The sequence below is a fragment of the Ochlerotatus camptorhynchus genome, unplaced genomic scaffold, assembly GCF_037179485.1.
Source record: "Ochlerotatus camptorhynchus isolate MF236.1 unplaced genomic scaffold, CSIRO-AGI_Acam_v1.1 ptg000618l, whole genome shotgun sequence".
NCBI lineage: Eukaryota > Metazoa > Arthropoda > Insecta > Diptera > Culicidae > Ochlerotatus > Ochlerotatus camptorhynchus.
The window spans coordinates 27,235-50,373 of NW_027041097.1; the positions used below are offsets into that span (position 1 = coordinate 27,235).

The following is a 23,139-nucleotide window of genomic DNA, read 5'->3' on the forward strand; positions in this document are numbered from 1 at the left end:
ACTCTGACTCACCCCCGAAACGAAACGGAAAGAGAACGAAGGAATGCTGACTCAACTGAGCGGAAACGAAAGAAAACAGAACGTAACGTAGTAAGTGTGTTTTAGTCAGAGAGTAGCATTCAAAACGTTCGGAAAACTAATCTTCAACCTTTAATTTAAACTATATTCTAGCATTCGTTAGCATTGGATTTCTGAGAGGAGTTTACGGGAAAGAGCAAATCATGGCCATGAATTAAACATGCTCTCACATACCTGCGCAGGTTTTACTTGACGAACCGATGAATCGATGACTGCTGACCGATGAGGGCTCGACGACTCGATGATGGCGGTGTAGCGATGGCGGCGTGAACGTGCTGCAGTATGGCGCGCAGCAACGGAAGGTGACTCGTACGCGGTATGGCCGAATTAGAATTGCGGAGGGAGTGGCGGCTGGACGGAAGACTTCCGATTTGGCAATCGAGAGCTGAGCTACGACGAGAAGTCGTGCTGTCCCGGGAGATTCGCTCCGCGAAGAGAGGAGGCCAACTTACCTTCGGACGGCTTCGCGTACTTTGTTTCCGCTATGACCATCCGTGATGAAATGAACCCCATATCCCGTTGGATTGAATCCGGACCGCGGCACGCTTTTGACGACGCACTCACACTGTGCGAGCTCTCGGAAATAATGGTCCACGGGGTTGTAGGGGAAGGGACCTCGTCGACGGAAGATATTTCGCTTCGAAGATTAGCGAAATTCACCCACCTCCGTTTAGCTACCTTCGAAAAGGCAGGCCTTAGCAGGGCGTACGGGTCACGGGAAATGTCCGTCTCCCACGAACGATGATGGCGATGCCACAGATGGAACCCCCGATCCAGCGTTGACGATAGCCGAACGGAACGTATATCCAGGCCGTACAAAAAAAGCGCAAAGCGCTGGAAATCCAACGTGAACTCACATTACTTATACAATTCTAAATTTTAACAAAATTCCATAAAATTACCTTTTTTGTACAATTTCACAAATAAACGCACTGAACAGACTACGCGGAACTTAATACGGACTTATGTCCACTGTACAAAAAGAAAGAAAACGTTTAAAAAACCACTGGTTGATAAAAACTCACTCACTACTATTACTTATCAGAAACTTATCGCACAAAATCAATTTGATTTAATATAACTTGAGAACGTAAAGTAATTCACGCACTTCTGTTATCCAGCCGATTCGAAAGCGAAATGGATGAGTCAGAATAATTTTGCAAGCAGGAAAATTCCTAACGACTTTTTCCTATTCAAATAAAGGGTGATACGGTCAAAATTTGGTCAATATCAACTTGACGTATTTCTTTCAATTTTGCATTTAAAAAACCTGAACACCCCTCATTTTGAAGGTGTGTGTGTGTAGAATGTTGCTCCTATTTTGATTTTGGAATTCACTCTTCAGTTGTCAAAATGCCGTCCAAGCAAGAAGAGCAGCGTATCAAAATTTTGCTCGCGCATCGCGAAAATCCGAGCTACTCGCACGCAAAGTTGGCAAAATCGCTAAAAGTTGCTAAATCAACCGTTACAAATGTAATTAAAGTGTTTGGGGAACGTTTGTCGACAGCCAGGAAGTCTGGATTGGGGGGAAATCGAAAACCGGAAGCCGCTGAGACGACAAAGAGAGTTGCCGGTAGTTTCAAGCGAAACCCTAACCTCTCTCTCCGAGATGCCGCAAATAAGCTGGGTGTATCGTCTACAACCGTGCATCGAGCCAAAAAACGAGCCGGACTATCGACTTACAAGAAGGTAGTGACTCCAAATCGCGATGATAAACAAAATACGACGGCCAAAGCGCGATCCCGGAGGCTGTACACGACGATGCTGACGAAGTTTGACTGCGTGGTAATGGACGACGAAACCTACGTCAAAGCCGACTACAAGCAGCTTCCGGGAGAGGAGTTTTATACGGCAAAAGGAAGGGGAAAGGTAGCAGATGTTTTCAAGCACATGAAACTGTCAAAGTTCGCAAAGAAATATCTGGTTTGGCAAGCCATCTGTACCTGTGGATTGAAAAGCAGCATTTTCATAGCTTCCGGGACTGTCAACCAAGAAATTTACGTGAAAGAGTGTTTGAATAAACGTCTGCTGCCTTTCCTGAAGAAAAACGGTTGTTCCGTACTGTTTTGGCCGGATTTGGCATCTTGCCATTACGGTAAAAAGGCCATGGAGTGGTACGCCGCCAACAACGTGCAGGTGGTTCCCAAGGACAAGAACCCTCCCAACACGCCAGAGCTCCGCCCAATTGAGAAATACTGGGCTATTGTCAAGCGGAACCTAAAGAAGACCAAAAAAACTGCTAAGGGCGAGCAGCAGTTCAAGGCAAACTGGCTTTCTGCGGCGAAGAAGGTGGACAAGGTGGCTGTACAAAATCTGATGGCAGGGGTCAAGCGTAAGGCCCGGCAATTCGGATTTGGAAAAGCGGAAGCCTAACTGAATATTTTTCCTGAATTTTATACTAATTGAACTTGAAAAAGAAATTTAATTTGATTTTTTAAATAAACGATTTCACCGATTTACACGCGTTTTCCCTTGACCAAATTTTGACCGTATCACCCTTTAGGTCATCTTTTAAAAACTTCCTCTTTATTCGAGAGTTGCGCCAAACCTTTCGAATGGCGACGGACTTCATGGCGCCTCCAGAAAGCATGTACAATATAATATAGCTCACTATAAGTTGAGCTTTTATGGCGAAGTTGTAGCCTAGACACAGTAAATATGGCAAAGTTGTAAAATCGACACAGTAATGGTCTGATTTTATTTACACGGTTGAAATATTTCATTTCTTAGCAAACTTGACATAAGAAGGATTTAATTGTTAATTAAATTAGATTTCGACGAAATACTATTTCCAAATAAACGTAAAACGTTACAAAGTGTTCTGAACTTATATGACCACGATACAAAAGAGCATGATCACCTGAACAACTTTGCTCGAGAAAGTAACCAGGATTTTGAGATACAGCTTATACAGGAAGCTCATGTGCACACTAGCGCTGCGTAGTGAGAGAGTTCTGAACTAATATGACCACCATCCGAAAGGACTTGGTCACTTGAACAACTTTGCTGATAACAGAAACTTTCTGTATGGCCAGGATCACGAAATATTCTATGTTGGTTCTAAGATCCATATATTATAGCACCCGTCATAAGTAACATAAAAGTGAAGCGCCTCTAGCGGTGCAGTTCGCAATTAAACCTGAATCCAATGACACATGCTTGTTGGTCTATCCCAGTACAACAACTTTGTCGAAGATAGTATAGCTTTATATATTGAAACAAATGAGATAATCCACCACAGCTCCCATTAATGAAAATCACATAAGCTGTGGGTATCCTTATTCGCGGTTCCTTATTCACGCCTCCGTTACCCCGGCAATAAGGATTCCTGGCTTTATATAGAAGGGAAACGTTATATGGTGAAGGTCTTGCGGAGGAAGGAATGAAAACGGGTGGGCAGTTATCCGACAAAGTTTTTGCGGAAGTGATTACAAACTTTCTGGATTGATTCAATACTTTCCGGAGTGATTCCAAACTTTTCTGAAGTGATTCAGTACTTTCGAAGTGATTGCAAACATTCCTGAAGTTAGTTAGTATTTTTCGAAGTGATTCCAAACATTTCTGACGTGATTCATTGCATTCAAAGTGATTCAATTATTTTCGAAACGATTCATTTCTTGCAGAAATGATTACAAACTTTTCACAATGATTCAGTACAGAACGGTGCTTATTAAATTGCCGTGGGTAGTGGTGTTCAATCGGTCGTCATCAGCAGCAGTAGCAAATCAGTGCTTTCGGTGCATGGCGTTGAACATTGTGCTCCAGTACACACGGAGAGCCTGCCCGCAAGCAGCGAGAAGCAGCCCACATGAGTCTGTTCACCTAAGATGGAGGAAGAAGCCGCACCGCTGCTGATCGGATTCAGTAGCTCTTCATGAATCGCTGTTGGTCATCTTTACCAAGCGCGTCACCATCATTCCAAACAACATATCAATTTTCGCTTTTTTATTATTTATTTAATAATCATCGAAAATGCAAAATGAGAAAAGTGGTTTCCCTAACACAGTCGCCGAATATTGATACCGAGTGCAAAGGCCTCAAATTCCTCGATCTGGTGACAGCGGAGACTAAACCGCTATTTTCAAGTGTTGGAACGCCAAAATTTAGACTGGCAGTAAGTGTTAATTATCAAAAAAAAAAAAAAAAAAGAAACCGAAAAGTGACATTGATTAAATTACAAAAAAGAAAAAAAGTGAACTAGTGATTGAACTAGTGGTTAATATAAATAACATTGGTGCACTTCGGGTCAACTATAAAGATATGGGGACTTCATCTGGGAAGTTCATCGCAGACTCAACAAGGAATGATCCTGATCCTGCTCCTGATAGGGTGAGTACACAGTTAAAAAAAATGTGTAAGGTTCTATTCTAGATACACATAAATGGAGCGTCTCATATCATACAAGTGAACATTATAAATTGATTAAAGTTCTGATACATTTCATACAATATTATAAATATTGTACATTTCATCTTTGTAAGCAATATTTCTTGCAAGATGCTGGATTGCGTGATATGAAATATAAGTTTCACTCATCAATGTTTACATCACAAGTAAAATTCAGATTTTTTTGCGGTGTAATTATTATCCTTTTCTTAATCAACAACTTTAAGGGAACGTTAAATTAATTTAAACAAATTCAAAAGGCCAACAGGCAAATTCGTTTAACAAAGCACAAAACATGAAAAAAAAATTTCATTTTGTTAATCTTGAATTTACGCTGAAAGCGTTTTTGATCCAATTAAATTCGCGTAAAGGCAAGATAATACCAATATCCATAAATTAATAAGGGACTGAGAAACAGTCGCATTTTTACTCGATTGCTTCGAAAAACAAACAAAAATGGCAGAGTTCTCAACTGAAAGAGCTATTCAATGCATTCCAGAGTTCAGAGGCGCGGCCTCAGAATTACCATCGTTTCTATACCAGTGTGATTTCTTCGCTAAGAAATTGCCAGTAGAAGAATCGCATGAACCTTTAATTCAGGTAATTTTGATGAAATTGAAGGATCCGGCATCAGGGTATTTCAAACGCATTTATGCGGAAACATGGGTCGAAGTGAGAACCAATCTCGAAAGAGAATTTGGGACAAATGTTAAACTGGAAGAAGTTTTTCAGAAAATCGAAACTTTAGAGCAAGGACCAAACGAATCCTTTCAAAATTACAAAGATAAGGCATTAACATTAAAAGAACACGTGGATGAATATGAAGAAAATAATGCCAAAGGCAGAGAGTCATATGCACTACGGAGTTTGAGGATACATTTTTTGGGAGGTTTGAAAAATAGGAACTTGAAAAATATGGCAAAATCACAGAAAAATAACAACTTCAATGAACTAGTCAAATATTTACAGGAAGTGTGTATCGACGAAGAACAAATTGAGGATATCGAAAAAAGACTTCAGTGTATTCACATTGTTGAAAAATCAAAATCACAAAGGAACCGAAATGATTGGGATAATCATGTCAATCAACCCAAATATTTTAACCAGTATCAACGAAACCATCAACAAAACAATTGACCACTTTGTCAAGCAGTTTTGGCTTGACTTTCTATCAGCGATTTCACAAAACTTGACCAACTAATTTCTATTTTTTTATGAAACGCACAAATTTTGGCTACTTTTCTCGAGGTTCTAGAAGAAAAAATCTCAAAATAATGTTTTATTTAAAGGTCGAGTGGTAGTAAATGTCATTTTAACTGCTCGAATGAAGTGGTTAATTCGTTTGATAGAAAATTCAGACCTCATAGAAATTTTCCGAATAATTCCGTTAGGTCTAATCAAAGGCCGTTCAATGGAAATCAAAATGGTTACAGGGGCACGAGTTACGAATACCAAGAAAGTAATAATTTTAGCAGAAATATGAATAACAATAATTCACCGAATAGGTCAGACAATTACAACAGGAATAATAACGGAAACTACAACAGAAATTACCAAGCTGAATACAGCAATAGATACAATGACGAAAACCGCAGAGAGAATTTCAGTATCAGAGATAATTTCAACACAAGAAAAAAAAAAAAACTAAAATTCAGGAATCCTGGAAAGACACATGTTACAAATTCCCAATGTTTTCACGCTGGTATAAAATTTGACCCAATCATTACAACAAAGCATAAATATCCAATGTTCGGCGGAAATAACGGGGATTTCTACTGGTATATGTGAACAGCAGAAAACCCGGAGTTCTTTTGCAGATACTATTTTAACACAAGTAAAACCGAAAATGTTATGCATAAAAGCATAGCATTGAAAGTGGGAGCAAAAATGATAAACCCACTTAGTGTGGCATATACAGAGATAGACGGAGAAGAAGAAGAATCATTTGGAGACATTTGGGTCAATTTAAAAATAGGCAGAAGTAACATACCAATAAAATTTAACTTAGTTCATAATTTAGCTGTACCAGCCACGATAGGCACAGCATTCGCAAGAGATCATATCGAAAGTATAGGTGGGAGCTTCAGATTTACAATCTTCAAAAGCTTCTCTCATCGTATAAATAAAGAATATATTGATTATATACGTAGAGAAAGTAGTGTAAAAGATATTAAACGATATGTGGAAATTGAACCATACGTTTTTTTTAAAAGGACATAGTAGGAATTACAGCGGATGAGAATATAATTGAGAGAAATAAGGAGCTTTCAAGTAAAAATAGTCATGAAATAGAATTCAATTTTCATGCACTAATGGGGAAACAAAATAAAAATAAGCAATATAATAACAACGAATCAACCCTTTATAATATAATATCAAATAAAATAGCACTTAAAAAAATCTATTCTAGAGATAACTTATTTTTTGTCGAGATATCTACAACTAATAACCCTGCATATAGACTGAGATGTTTACTCGATACAGGTTCATCAGTAAATCTGCTCAGATATGAAGCAGTCAAATCGCTAAGAATAGACCAAGTAAATACAAATGATACTATAACAATAGCAGGAATTGGTAGAAATACAAAAACAATGGGATCAGTTAATATAGGTTTAATCATAGGAAACATAGTATTCCCAGCAAAATTTCATTTAATGACACATTTATTAGTACCATGTATACTCGGAGGAGACTTCCTTCAAAAACAGGTAGCACAAATTGGAAGAAATTGTGAATATGCTATTTTTGAGCTTGATACTTGCAAGAAAAACTATAAAGAAGACGAGTGTAAAGAATTTACACAAGTCCATACATTTGTGGTGCGCTATACTTTACAGTCACACTGGCAACACTGTATTCAACGACGCCACCTAGATTTAAAAAGAGAGAACCATTATTGACTTGCTCTAACAAGTTCAGTTTCCATTTTGTATTTGCGTTGTTAACTCATGAATAAAATCCACTTCAGTATTTCAACCATTAATCCTTCGACGTTTAATTTCGTATGTCGATTTTTGTCGATTTTTTCTTATCGTTTCATTCCGACTGCATCCGGACTGCCACACATCGAAACTTCGCCAAGGCGCCCATTAGCAGCACACAAAAGATGTCGAATGAACAACTCCTGAAAAATGAAATTATCCGTCTACAAGAAGAGTTGCAAGCAGCACAAGCAACCGCTGCAAACAATGCTGCTGCTACGAGCAACGCTGCCGGCAGTGCAATTGCAGTAAACAAACTCGGCATCAAAATTGAACCTTTCTGGAAGCGTGATCCGACTCTATGGTTTGCGCAGCTCGAAGCACAATTTACGCTAGCCGGAATAACTCGAGAAGATACTCGCTATTACCACGTTCTGGCAGCCATCGACTCGGAGATCCTCGCATGCTGTTCGGACATTATTCGTGACCCTCCAGCTGATGCCAAGTATACTAAAATTAAGGAAAGAATTACCCAGGAATATAGCACAAGTGAACAAAATCGCATGCAGCAGCTACTACGCGGCTGCGAGCTGGGTGATCGCAAACCATCGCAGCTTCTACGCGAAATGAGGGATCTTGCCAGGGACGTTATCACCGACGAAAAAATTATCAAATCGCTATGGATGCAGCAACTTCCCGAAACCACGCAAGCCGTTCTTAAAGTGTCAGAAGCCACACTTCAAATGTCGCAGCTTGCCGAGCAAGCCGACAAGCTCGCAGACATCACCAGGAGTCAAATCGTTTCTTCCGCTACAGTTTCACCGGACAGAAGCAAAGAGATTGGCTTGGCAGAACTACGTACACACATTTCCGAACTCTCAAACGAGCTAGCCGCTTTCCGTCGAGAGAGAAGCAGACCTCGTAACAGGAGTTTCAGCAGACAGCAGAGTTCCCCAAGCGGCTCCCGAGAGTACCATCCGTATTATTTCTACCACAGAAAGTTCGGATCCAATGCTAAGAATTGTCGAGAGCCTTGTCAGTTCAAATCAAAAAACTAGCGCAGCTACAAACGACGACGGGCGAATGTGGCGAAGTTGGTCAATCCCGTCTAACAATTCACGATTCGGCCACTAACTACAAGTTTTTGATTGATACCGGCGCAGACTTATCGGTTCTGTCATGTTCACCGTGCCAGAAACTTAAACCGACTCCAAGAATGGGGTTGTACGCAGCCAACGGTTCCCGCATCGCGACTTACGGCACCGAAATTTGCAGGCCAACTTTCGATCTACGCAGGAATTTCCCATGGCGGTTCATACTGGCTGATGTAACGACCCCAATACTAGGTGCGAATTTTCTGAAACACTATGGCCTGATAGTGGACTTGCGGGGTGAGTGCCTAATAGATAAAATGACAAATATAAAAGCACGCGGTCAAATCAATTTGATCGCAGAAGGGCTATTTGGCTTGAATGCTTTTTCCGGCAGCAACGACTATGGCGGCTTATTAAGCGAATACTCTGACGTCACTAGACCTCGCCTTCCAAATCAAGAGGTTAAACACAACGTTAAGCACACTATCAAGGTCGAAGGCCCTCCATGTAATTCTAAATTCCGCAGACTTCCACCGCATAAGCTCGAAGCGCTTCGTAAGGAGTTAAAGTTGTTCTTAGAGCTCGGATACATAAAACCTTCGAAAAGTCCGTATTCAAGTCCAGTGCATCTAGCTACTAAGACACTGCAGAACGGTGACATCAAGTACAGACTCGTAGGCGATTACAAGAATCTTAATGACTCAACCATCGAAGACCGGTATCCTTGACCAACTGCAGTCTTAATAGGCTAGCATATCGGTTGGGCTCTCCATGCGATACACAATACTAACAGACGACTCGAGCTATGATGCTCACTAGGTCACTGCAGCTTTTAGGCTCGTATTGTGATCAACTGTTTATTAGATTTCGACCATATATATGTGATAAATCATGTAAATGTAAATGGAATACAATAATGTCCCGATTTTGTCAGTCTCCTTTTTTGAAAATGTTTTCCAATGTTCTACAAAACCCATGCCCTTTTCCAGTAATCTTCTTGAACCTATTGCACCAAAGTATACTTTAAATATCCCTCTTAACGAATGACGAATGAGAAAAATTTAGATTTATGATTTTGTGAAATTATTGAAAGAAAAAAATCTGAAGCGCGGAGGGGCTGACAAAATCGGGTCATTACTGTATTTAAAATAAATAAATTCATTCTTACCTTTTTATGGTTGTTTGATTATTAATTGCTATTATTAGGGCCTGTTCATAAACTACGTAGACAGTTTTTTGGGATTCTTGATCCCCCCCTCCCCCTGCGTAGACAATTTTCCATACAAAAATTTTTAAATTTGTATGGGCCGTGGATAATTGTCAACCCCCCCCCCTAAACTGTCTACGTAGTTTATGGACAGCCCCTTACCTGCTTAGAGTTGGCTCCTTTAAAATACTGTGTAGAATTTACCTCATTATTCCTCAGCTCTCTCGATTTGCGTTCCTGCGTGGTTTGTGTGATAGAACCACGCTCAACATATTATCCTGTAGTACGACTTGGGCATGCACCATACAAGTAACTCATCTCTCGTCAAAATGATGGGATATGGGGTGATGGTGAAGGGATATAGAAAACGAATAAAAGAACAGAGAGAAAGGTATTAGTATTGGTTACATTAACATAGATGCACAGACAAACAGAAATAACACATTTAATATTTCTCTCCACAAAACATAGTCACTAAAACACTACCGCCATCTGTTGAGTATCATGTGATGGATAGTACGCTGAACAGATGGCGCTAGTGTGCAGACGTCAAACGCAAGGGAACCAACCGTGCGCGCCACAGATGGTGGTGCCAACCAAAAACACTCAAATTGACCGTCAAATGCGTATTCGATGAACAACCTGCGAGTGTTATGTATGTTTGTCTGTGATAGATGGGTTAGTAGGAAAGTACAACTACATTATAACTATTAGTGCAATGGATGAACGTTAGTTTCGGGGTCATGTTAGTGTTAGAGTTTTGTTAGTATTGACCCGTATTGAGCCCTGTCGGTCCCTCGAACACTAGTCGCAGGCAGTTGTTGTTAAGACATGCGACACTGTCACTGCTACTATGTTAGAGGTAAGACCCGTTAAGTTTCGAAGTGCAAAAAAAAACTGTTAGAACTTTCTTATAAATTAACTTTACACTCAAAGCAAACTATTTACCTTAGCATTACAAAAGCGAATTTAAAATAACTATTATAATTATGTTAAAACTACAATTTACGGCTCCGTGAAATTAACTCGCATGAACCTTTCAAATCAATGAACTGGAGAAAAACTACAATTTTAACAAATTGCAAATAAAAAAATAATAGCGACACTTGACAAATCATCATCAAGCCCCTCATCCTTGGACAGGGGGTATCCTTTACCACATATTTACGATATTTGTCAAACGCTACGAGGTAAGACTGTATTTTCTGTGATTGACCTTGAACGCGCGTACTATCAAATTCCTATGCACGAGAATGATGTCGGAAAAACAGCCATCATCACGCCACTGGGCTTGTATGAATTTCTAGTGATGCCGCCAGGATTAAAAAACTCAGGTCAAACATTTCAAAGATTTATCAACAATATTTTCTTTGACATGCCATTCTTAGTGGGATATCTAGATGATCTGCTTATCGCTTCATCATCCGAAGAGGAGCATGAGGAACACCTATGATTGGTTTTCGAAAAACTGATAGAAAATGGGCTTCAGATCAATGCTGACAAGTGTCAGTTAGGGAAAGAAAAAGTACGATTCGTGGGACAACTAATCACTGCCGCTGGCTGTACAACGGTTCCGGAAAAGGTTTCTGCAGTTGCAGAATACCCTAAGCCGGATACGGTGCAAAAGCTAAGGCGCTTCCTAGCCTTAGTAAATTACCATCGGCGATTTCTTCCACACGCCGCTGAAGCTCAATTACCCTTGCGCAAGCTAATAACCGATAAAACACCGATCATATGGAACTCCGAAGCTGATGCTGCCTTCCAAGAATGTAAACGGTCTCTGACAGAGGCCACAGCGCTCGATTACTATGACCCGAATGCTCAGCTGTCACTGATGGTTGAGCCGGAGCCGTGTTGCAGCAACGATCGCAAGACACCTTGAAGCCGTTAGGTTATTTTTCTGTTAAATTTAGTGACCGTGAACGACGATACTCAACCTACGATAGGGAGCTGCTTGCAGTTTATCTCGGCGTTAAACACTTCAAAGACGTAATTGAAGGGCGCGATACGATAATCTTCACGGATCATAAACCACTAACGTTCGCATTTAAACAAGATGCAAACAAACCATCGCCAAGGCAGCAGCGGTTGCTGAGTTTTATTAGTGAATATACGACGGACTTGGTTCATGTCGCCGGCGCTGAAAATGTCCCTGCAGACGTCCTCTCAAGAATAGAAGCAATTTGCTTACCGTCTACAATCGACCACAGTGATTTTGTTAAGAAACAGGAAAACCCCTTCAGTAGATGGCCGGAGGCAGTTGGCTATCCCCGATATGACTGCAGAAACCGTCGCCAGAGTTTTCATCGAGGTGTGGGTGTCGAGATTCGGAACCCCAACGAAGCTGACGTCGGATCAAGGTCGACAGTTCGAGTTGCACCTAATGAAAGAGTTGTGCGTCTTATTGGGATTAGAACGAGTTCACACCACGCCATACCATCCACAAGCCAACGGGATGATTGAGTAGTAAGCAGTAAGACATTTACCATTATATTAAGGACAAAACAGTGTCAGTATCGATCGATAGAGTTAAACCAGCCTACATTAACAAGGATTCAGATTCCTCATCTGATCGGATAACCAAAAGCGGGCATCACGTGCGTTTTCGGATTCAGTAGGAATTTTTCTAGGAAGGGGGAGTTATTGTGGTGCGCTATACTTTACAGTCACGCTGGCAACACTGTATTCAACGACCCACCTAGATGTAAAAAATGAGAACCATTATTGACTTGCTCTAACAAGTTCAGTTTCCATTTTGTATTTGCGTTGTTAACTCATGAATAAAATCCACTTCAGTATTTCAACCATTAATTCTTCGACGTTTAATTTCGTATATCTTACATTCAATGGAATGGAAATAGATTGGAAAAAGATTTTTATCATGAAGAATATAATGAAGAAGGAAGTGAATATGACGACAGAGAAATGTTGGACTTAAATGCTGACATAGACTACGATATTGTCAAATACAAAAATATTAAAATGCTTCAAGGACACGAACGATATAATAAAATCTTCGAACAGATCAAACTTGATCATTTATCACGAAGCGATTCAGAATCAATTGAATCAATTTTAAGTAATTTTAGTGATGTGTTTTTTCTTGAGGGTGATAAACTAACCCACACAGATGCGGCAGTGCACGAAATAGAAACTTCAACGAACGTACCCATTAATAAACGGCAATACAGGTTCCCAGAAGCAACAAAAAAGCAAATTAATGAAGAAATCGAAGAAATGTATAGACAAGGTATCATCAGACCAAGTAAAAGCCCATGGAATGCACCAGTCTTGTGTATACCAAAGAAGGACTTGATTGCAGCTGGAAATAAGAAATATTGAATTGTAGTGGACTTATGGGGTTTAAATTTGATAACTAAGCCTTTTGTATATCCAATTCCACTCATCAATGAAATCATGGATAATCTTGGAGATAGTGTAAATTTTTCAACATTGGATTTAAAATCAGGATTTTATCAAATCCCAATCGATCCAAAAGATGCCGCTAAAACAGCCTTCTCAACCTCAAAAGGACACTTTGAATTTACAAGAATGCCTATGGGATTAAGGAATAGCCCATCGACTTTTCAAAAATTAATGAATACGGTACTATACGAGATCGGACATGTTCGAGCCGTTGTTTATTTGGATGATGTCATCATTTCAGGAAGAACAATCGAAGAACATAATGAAAACTTATATAAAGTGTTGCAAGGACTACACAGACATATTTTAAAATTGAAACCGGTAAAAAGCAAAATTTTGAAAACAGAAATCAAATATCTTGTTCATATAATAAATCAATATGGTATTAAACCAACCAAAGAAAATGTAGAAAGTATACAAATGATGAAAAATCCATCTACAGTGAAAGATGTTCGGTCATTTTTAGGTACAATTAATTTTTATGGAAAATTCATTCCAAACATTGCAAAGTACAGGAAACTTTGAACGATTTATTGAAGAAGAATGTAAAATTTGTATGGACACGTGAATGTGAGGAAGCTTTTGAAATGCTTAAAACATGCCTCATATCTGAACCTTTGTTAGTAAGGCCTAATTATGAGGATACATTTGTCATCACCACAGATGCTAGCAATTACGCGATAGGAACGGTGTTATCTAATGAGAAAACTGTCGATAGACCGATCGCCTTTGCAAGCAGAGCAGAAAGCAGAAAGTAGATATCACACAATCGAGAAAGAATTATTAGCGATCGTTTGGGCGGTTGACTATTTTAGACATTTTATATTTGATCAAAAATTCATTGTTTACACAGATCACAGGCCTCTAATTTCAATTTGGCGGTTAAAGGAAACGTCGCCCACATTAACAAGACTGCGACTTAAGCTGCAAGGTCGTAAATGTGATATACGCTACAAACAAGGGAAAGAGAACATTGTAGCAGACTTTTTGTCAAGGCTACCATGCACGCAGGAAAACAAAAACATCAACCAGATTCAACCAACAAGTTATTGTCAGGGGCAATCAAGGTTACAACGTTGTAAGGTTGAAAAAGGTAACGTAAACATTAAGAATCAACAACAACATACGTCGGTAGAACAAGAGCAGGTAGTTGCAGTCGTTACGCGACAGCAACAAAGAATGCAGGGCAGACAACCCGAACAAAAATAAACAACAAGCGATTTGAGAACTGACCAACTTCAAAACGACTCAGTTTTTAATGAATTAGTAAACATGGATATAAGTGACAATGAAAACACCACAAAGAAAGATGATAACCACAATTTATACAATGATTTCAAAGCAAGCGTAGAACAATCATTAGTAAACACAGATGAACTTACGATTTCAAGGCAATTAACTAATGACTCAGCAGGCGCTACATTAGTTATATTAAATAGTAGATCAGCCTACAAGGAAATTTCAACTCTGTGTTATTTATTACATGGATTGAAGGATTATGAAAAGAATGGAATTATAAATATACCAAACAAAAAGATTGCAGGATTGATTATCGAGGGGAAAAATAACTCTTTGCTCAATGGTAAAAGTTTCCTAAAGAAACTCAATATGAGCTTTATAGAAGGTCCTGACTATATAAAGCAAGCAAAACATGTCCATGTCACGTCATGTCATTTCGCAAAATAAAACAGTTTGAAGTATTACAAATGATACAATACATATCACTGAAATTTGATTAGAAAATTTCTTTGTACAATGCAGACCTGAACTTATCCAAATAGAGGGTGAAGAAATCGAAACAATTTTACGAGAATTTCATGACGCACCCCTAGGGGGACATGTAGGAGCAGTAATGGAAATTCCTAGTGAACAAACCGTGGTAATACAGAATGGGAAGAAATTAGAAAAAAATCCACGTCAATCGTATAAAGCGATACAATGATTAATCATCAAGTACGCGGAACAAATTCGTCAGTACAGATAAAGATTCCTATAATCAAAATAAGTATTTATTTATCGATTATTATGTACATAACATTTATATAATAATTAAGAATAGAGAGACACACATATTAAAATGACAATTAAAATTTGGAGGCACATGGGAGATGGCTATGAAAATGGAAAGAATACTGCGAGCAAATAATAAAAATATTGGTGAAGTGAAAAAAAAGAAGTTATAAACTGTAGCTAATGTATAATAGGGATACATGGAATGTTTGTGAGAGAAAGCGTTAGACAAGGAAAGACGTTCCCGGAACGAATGATGTATATGGTGATGATTAAATTGAATAGTAATATAAATAAATAATAAGTATAAAAAAAATCGAATGGATATTATTGACTAAATGATAATGACCCCGGGGTATATATATGAAATTAAGTATTGTTATTTGAAAATGAATATATGGAATTACCAGAATGAAAAGAGACAATTGAAAATTGTAAAGAAAAAAGTATACATTAAATATCAATTGGGATTAATAAGAGATTGAACAAAATGTTCAAAACATACAAATATGGAGATGGGAACATAAAAGCGAAGCTTCAGGTAAAGTTTCAAGAAAATGAAAACAAAGGTATAAACATATATAGTTAATAATAGTAAACAGTATTTTCTAATATAATTAGTGATGAAAACATTTAAAAGAGATACAAAAAAAAAATTCGACCTGTATGTAATGCATGCAGTGATGGCGTATACCTTACGCTGAAACTGGCAACACGTATTCGCAGAGCGACAACCACGCAGTGTGACAACCGTCGAGAATAAAGTCGAAAGTGAAACGAGAGCGTTTTGTAACAGGAACAGAAAATACATTTTTATTAGTTGATTGACTGCGTAACAGTACACATCCTGTGTTTTTTATTTCAAGAGGTTATGGACCCAGCAAAGTAAAACTGCGAACATTTGTGTGCTAATGTGTGGTTAAAATGGAGCGCCTAGGAATTCCGAAGCTAAACAACCAGAACTATGGCAGCTGGAAATTCACTGTCGAGCTGCTGCTGGTAAGGGAAGACCTGTGGAAATATGTGAACCCAGGAGATTCACCAGCAGCGATTGTTGCGACGAGTGATCGTCCCGGGAATGCTGCGGAAGTTGCTGCTTGGAAAGCGGGAGACCAAAAGGCAAGAGCGACGATCGGATTGTTGGTGGAAGAGACCCAGCATGCACTCATCCGGAACACCACGTCAGCGAAAAGTGCGTGGGAGAATTTGCAGAAACATCACGAAAAAGTTACGCTGTCAGCAAAAGTAGGCATTTTCTATCGGCTGTGTGATATGCGCTACACTGACGGGGAAAACATTGAGCAGCATCTGTACGATATGGAGCAGTTGTTCGAAAAGTTGACCAAAGCTGGAACAAATCTAGGCAGAGAGCTGGAAGTTATGATGGTCCTGCGCAGTCTCCCAAAGTCCTTCAGTACCCTGACGACGGCTTTGGATTGCCGGAAGGAGGAGGAAATCACGCTGGAATTGGTGAAGCAAAAAGTGATGAATGAAGTGTTGAAGCGTAGAGGATACGAACAAAGTGAGAAAGCGTTGAAAGTGTATGAGAAAACGCAGAAGAAGAAAAGTGTGGTGTGTCACAACTGCCAGAGAGTTGGACACAAGAAGAAAGATTGTCGAGTGAAACCGAAACTAGACGAAGATGTTCGGGACGATTCGAGGTTATCCAGGAATGCACGGGCCAAAGTGGCAACACACGCGGAAGAAGAAGAAGCTTTCGCGTTCGCGATCGGTGACTCGACTAGTGAATGGACAATCGATTCTGGTTCGTCGTGGCACATTTGTGCAAATCGTGACTTTTTCGAAACCGTGAAGAAAAGAAGATTGGAAACACCTAGTGTTGTGGTGGTGGCTGACGGCCGCAAGTGTCCGGTGGAAGGCGAAGGAACGTGCCGGATCTCTTGCCTCGTTGAGGGCCAAGGTACAAAGCAAGTGTTGCTGACTCAGGTGCTTTACGTTCCAGAGATGAAGGCCAATTTGATATCCGTTGGTTGCTTGATCAGGAAGGGAGCTGAGGTGAGTTTTTCTGCTTCTGGTTGTACTATCTCTCGCGAAGGGTGAACAGCAGGCGAGGCTGTGCTTGTCGGTGGCTTGTATTTACTGAGACTGATGAGCAAGCCAACAGTGGCGGTAGCGAAGAGCCACAACCCGTTGTGCATCCATGAATGGCACCGAAGATTGGGACACCGTGACCCAGAGGCCATACTGGAAATGGAGAGAAGAGGATTAGCGAAAGGTATCCGTATCCAACCTTGTGGTATCCGTGCGGTGTGTGAGTGCTGCTTGAAGGGGAAGATGGCGAGACTTGCGTTTCCCAAACAGGCAGAGCAAAAGTCGACCGCAGTGCTTGATATCATCCACAGCGACGTGTGTGGGCCTATGAATACTCCAACGCCGGGAGGGTGCCGTTATTTCGTATCATTTGTAGATGATTTCAGTCGCTACAGCTGGATTTTTTTTCCTTCGCAAAAAGTCTGAGACGCAAGATTGCTTCAAACGCTTCGTGTGGATGGCTAAAACGCAGTTCGGAAGGCCACCGAAGGTGCTTCGCTCGGATCAAGGAGGGGAGTATAAGGCTAATTCGTTGCAAGCGTTCTGTGCACAAGAGGGAATATTCCAGCAGTTCACTACGGCGCATACACCACAGCAGAACGGTGTATCGGAGCGCAAAAATCGGGCGCTTGTGGAGATGGGCAGATGCATGCTGCTCGATGCCAATATGGGCTACAAATATTGGGCGGAAGCTGTTAATACTGCCAACTATTTGCAGAACATACTTCCGACAAGGGTCAGAGATACAACTCCTTTCGAGACCGTTTTCAAGAAGAAGCCAGATTTGGAGAATCTTCACGTGTTCGGTTCGCAGGCGTGTGTTCTAGTTCCTTCAGAAAAACGCACCAAGCTGGAACCAAAGGCCGTACGGATGACATTCATCGGGTACTCTTCGCAGCATAAGGGGTACCGAATGATTGATTTGAAAACGGACAAGGTCGTCATAAGCAGGGATGTAAGATTTCTGAAGCAGGAGCAGTTGGAGATTTTCCGTCCGACAAAGCAGGTTTCGGAGGAATCAGATAGTGTCGTTGAGTTCCCACTAACGGTGCAGAATGAAGTTGGCCCTGAAATTGATGATGAAAATGGAAGTGTATTGAGTGAATATGCAGATGCAGATGAAGAAGATTTCGAAGGATTTGAAGCAAGTTCATTTTACCGCGGAGACGAGGAACAGGAGGAGCTGCCGGACGGCGAAATGCGTCGGTCACGGCGTAGTAACTTTGGAGTTCCGCCACAGCGTTATCAGGTTAACGGTCCAGTGAAGAAGTTGTCTGGCGAACCACGTTCTTATCAGGAGGCTGTCAGTGGATCTGAAAAGGAGCAGTGGATTCAAACAAAATTGGATGAACTGGAATCGCTTCGGGAAAATCAAACCTGGGAGGAAACCGATGCACCACCTGGAAGGAAAATCGTAGGATGCCGCTGGGTGTTCAAACGCAAGTATGACGAGGACGGGAACGTGATTCGTTATAAAGCACGTCTCGTTGCCCAGGGATTCACCCAAGTCTACGGTACGGATTTCGATGAAATATTTGCTCCCGTTGCGAAGCAGGTAACCTTTCGAACTGCGGTACTTACTATCGCAGCTAGGAGAGGTATGATAGTGAAACATATAGATGTCAAGACCGCGTATCTCAACGGTGATCTAGACGAGCAAATCTATATGCGAGTGCCTCCTGGAGTGAAATCTACGATGAGTAGTACAATTTGCTTGTTGAAGAAGAGCATATACGGCCTTTGACAATCGGCAAGGATGTGGAACCAGAAAATCGATAGTGTTCTACGACAAATGGGATTCAAGCCGTCTGATGCAGACCGTTGTTTGTATGTGCGTCATCGAGGTCAGAAATCGACATTCATATTGCTGTATGTCGATGACATGTTGGTCGCAAGTTCAAGTCAGCAGGAGTACGATGAGATTTTCAGGCGCTTGGGAGCCGAATTCGACCTAACCCAACTTGGAGATGTTCAACAGTTCGTTGGAATACAGGTAGAGAAGAAGAACGATCAGTATTGCCTCAGCCAGAAGGCGTACATTCGGAAATTGGCGGATCGTTTCGGTATGCAGGATGCTAAACCGTCAAAGATCCCGATGGACACAGGTTACATGCAGCAAAAGGAGGAGAGCGATAGACTACCAACCAATGACAAATTTCAAAGTCTCATTGGAGGTTTGCTTTACTTAGCTGTGCATACACGACCAGACATTGCTATTAGCACGTCTATTCTGGGAAGGAAGGTGAGCCAACCCACCGCTGGCGATTGGGTAGAGGCAAAACGTGTGCTTCGTTACCTGGTAGGTACTTGTGATTTGAAACTGTACGTTGGTGGAGAAGGAGACCTTGAGGGCTATGCGGATGCTGATTGGGCCGGAAACATTACCGACCGGAAGTCCAACTCTGGTTATATGTTTCGACTTGGTAACGGTACAATATCTTGGACTGCAAGGAAACAAGCTTGTGTGGCGCTTTCGTCTACAGAAGCGGAATACATATCGCTATCCGAGAGTTGTCAAGAGTTGCAGTGGATATTAAAAATCATGAAGGACTTTGGTGAGGAAGTTAAGCAGCCTGTAAGAATTTACGAGGACAATCAGAGCTGCATTAAACTACTGAAGCAAGACGGAGGAACTAAACGGTCCAAGCACGTGGACACCAGATACCACTTCGTTCGTGACATGGCTTAGCAGAAGAAGATTGACGTCGTCTACCGTCCATCAGAATACATGTTAGCGGACGCGCTGACTAAGCCGTTGGCACGAGTCAAGCTGGAGATATTACGTGAACGGATTGGCCTGCGAATGGGTCGTTCAGGAGGAGTGATGGCGTATACCTTACGCTGAAACTGGCAACACATATTCGCAGAGCGGCAACCACGCAGTGTGACAACCGTCGAGAATAAAGTCGAAAGTGAAACGAGAGCGTTTTGTAACAGGAACAGAAAATACATTTTTATTAGTTGATTGACTGCGTAACAGTACACATCCTGTGTTTTTATTTCAAGATGCAGTAATTGAATTATTCAGCTAATAAAACAAATGTATTCATCAAAAAAGAGCAAAATATTTTGCAGTACGATTTTGAATGGATCGAAGAGCTAAGGATTGACATTACAGCACACCAAATTGGTTAAATTACTGAAAAACTGTTACAAACAGATTTATAGAATAATTTCATAAAAAAAAAATAACACGTTGAAAAATAATACTAATGACAATGATGAAAAAAAAACGGTGAAAAACAAGATCAAAGTGGACAAGAATATTGTACCTACAAAGCGCTTTGGACTAACTGTGTACTAGAATCTCACAGCGAGATTGAATACAAAACAATTTTGAACGGAAAATACCGTCAAAACACAGTATTAATATACTGTAAATGATCCCAGAGTCGTAAATGAGGTGACGGTTGACAATTTATTAAAGGCCGTTTTATTTTTTACAGACCGTTACAGATCTGGAGATGAACAATTGGACAATGGCATTCGGAATCCAGAATGCACGAGAATTTATGAATAAGTTTAACTGAAATTTGAGTTTACTTACAGATACCCACCGTTTCTACTCAATTAGCGAAGACGAGCACTTGCAGCAATTTGGCCACTTACAAGACATTAATTGAATTGACTAAATAAAAAGTTAAACGTATGGCCAGAGGAACCTGGAATCGAGCATAGATGAATCGAATTACAGATACGTGCCGTTTTAAACCTCATTAGGAGAACGAGAGTAATTGCTGCAATTTCATGACGTAGCCATTCAGATGCTTTGATTAATTGGTGAGTTACAACTACATACAAAAAGAGTTAAACGAAGAGAAAAAGTAGGGTAATAAAATAAAAATACTAGCAAAACATGATGAAAGATATCAGAATAAGAAGTATGACACAAAGGAACAAAAGTTAAGAGTAAAACAAGAAGTGTAATATCGACAATCAGATAAGAATGATCAGTTAAAGTAATTAATTGTGAATTTGTTTGCTGCAAATAGATAGTATACCGATTATCTATTGTGTAGATGAAAATATGAAATTAAAAAAAATAAGAGCAGCAAGCAACTAACGAAGAATATTATTAATCATATCATGTCAATTAGGGAACAGCGCTACTTCGTCGTAATCGCCCATCTTTGTTCTATCGAGCAGAAATCATCAATAATATCAATGATTTCACCGTGCACAAATCAATAATACGTTTGTTCCGATCCGTTAGTTCGTAAGCCACATGAAGCCTATTACAGCGCATTGTATGAATATTTACACTCATTGTTCTCAAAACAAAAGAAGCGTTCCTAGCGACTCCACTTTTTCTACCATCATCCGTAGGACGAAGAAAATCTAATGGCGTTTCAATGCGTTAGGACGGAATTGAAACTCGTAGGACGAATTTGGAATCAAGAAACAGTGTTAGATTTTTAATAATATCTCAACATTGTTTGACTCTTTATTAAATCCAACGGTACGTATGGAAAGGTGAATAAATTTAGAAGTTATCTTTTATGAAAACATTTCATGTTTTGTTCAAACCCTTTTAAAAAAGAGAGAGAAAGTGCGGGATGTGCTTAGTAGGACGGAAATTAGATCAAAAACCCTATATCAAAGTATGTAAACCAAGATAAAAAAAATAGTTGATTCAAATGATGAGTAAAAACTAATTTGAATATACCAAAGTTTTAAAGTAAAATTGATAAAAAAAATTATCCAAAAGAAAATTATTGATGATACAGTTTAAAAGGGAAAATCGATTTTGGATATCCGTGGATGTACCAGGTGGCGAATCTCAGAGACGGTCAACAGTGAAGGAAGAGTCACATTCACAATGGCTAGATGACAATCTAAAGACAAATCAAGCGGAAGATTGAAGATCGACGGTGTTGGGTAGAATCATCGGAAAAGTATAAGGAACAGGAAGATGGAATCGAGTGGTTTATCGAGGATAACAGAATTGATCAACACATTATACTGTATAGATGAGCAATCTTTGGCATAAGCTCATCACACAGCATCTAAAATGACAAACTACTTCAGCAACGGTTTCGCAAACATCATCATAAAACTACAGAACATACAACGTAACGTTTGATATAACATAATTAAACATCAAACTCAAAAATGGCAATGAAGCACAATCAAGTACACAACTAACGCATATTATGGCACAAACAGTAAATTGACTAGCTGCATATATAAACACAGATAGAAAACAGTCGTGGATAAATTCCAAAACAAGTTCACATCTTATAACGAAAATCATCGAAGATATGGAATCATACTAGATCATAGAGAAAGTTGAAGTTCTAAATAGCATTAAAAAGTTTCCAACAGAAACATACATAATGACGAGATGCGATCAGTACAAGACATAGATATGAAAGACGATGAAGGGTAACCTGAATGCGGCAAACAACGAATCATAGATGGCGGAGAATGGCAGATACACTCACACCTGATATTTGATATCAACCAAATGACGAGTCAGGAACAGTTTTCAATCGCATGGGTGAACGAGCAGAAACGAAGGAGCTTTTACGAAAGGTACAATTGAGGATCACCCTAAGGTTAGGAGAAATACGGCAACAAGAAAACGCGAAATTTTCAAATCGAAGATTACCAACTCAAGCTTATTGATAATATTTTTTGCAAAATGATTCTCAAGCTCAGTAAGTAAGGGGGGATGCAACAACCTCAAATTCTAACATCAATCCTTATAGTGAATTATTCGTAATGGTTCTATACAATGTTAACATTAAATATCAATTGCAACAAGAATGGTATAACTCAACTAAACGCATAATTAACGTAAGGCATAGATAGGCAAATTTTCATATCAGCAAAACGCGTTTTTTTTCGAATCAAACAAACGTTGCATAAGGTGTCCATTAGAGGCTAACATGATAAAACTTGTTAACACAGATGATTTAGCCAAATGACAAAATTTAGTTAAAGTATGATCGACTGAATA

At 39.9% G+C, this 23,139-nt stretch overlaps 1 protein-coding gene across 1 annotated transcript; it reads left to right on the plus strand.

Annotated features, from left to right (window-relative positions):
* Nucleotides 1-6,721: 6,721 nt before the first annotated feature.
* LOC135714123 (uncharacterized) lies at nt 6,722-9,598 on the plus strand. The gene has a single exon (XM_065237401.1). The coding sequence runs from the start codon at nt 7,472-7,474 to the stop codon at nt 8,444-8,446; it is 975 nt and encodes a 324-aa protein (XP_065093473.1). The 5' UTR covers nt 6,722-7,471; the 3' UTR covers nt 8,447-9,598.
* The last annotated feature ends 13,541 nt before the right edge of the window (nt 9,599-23,139 follow it).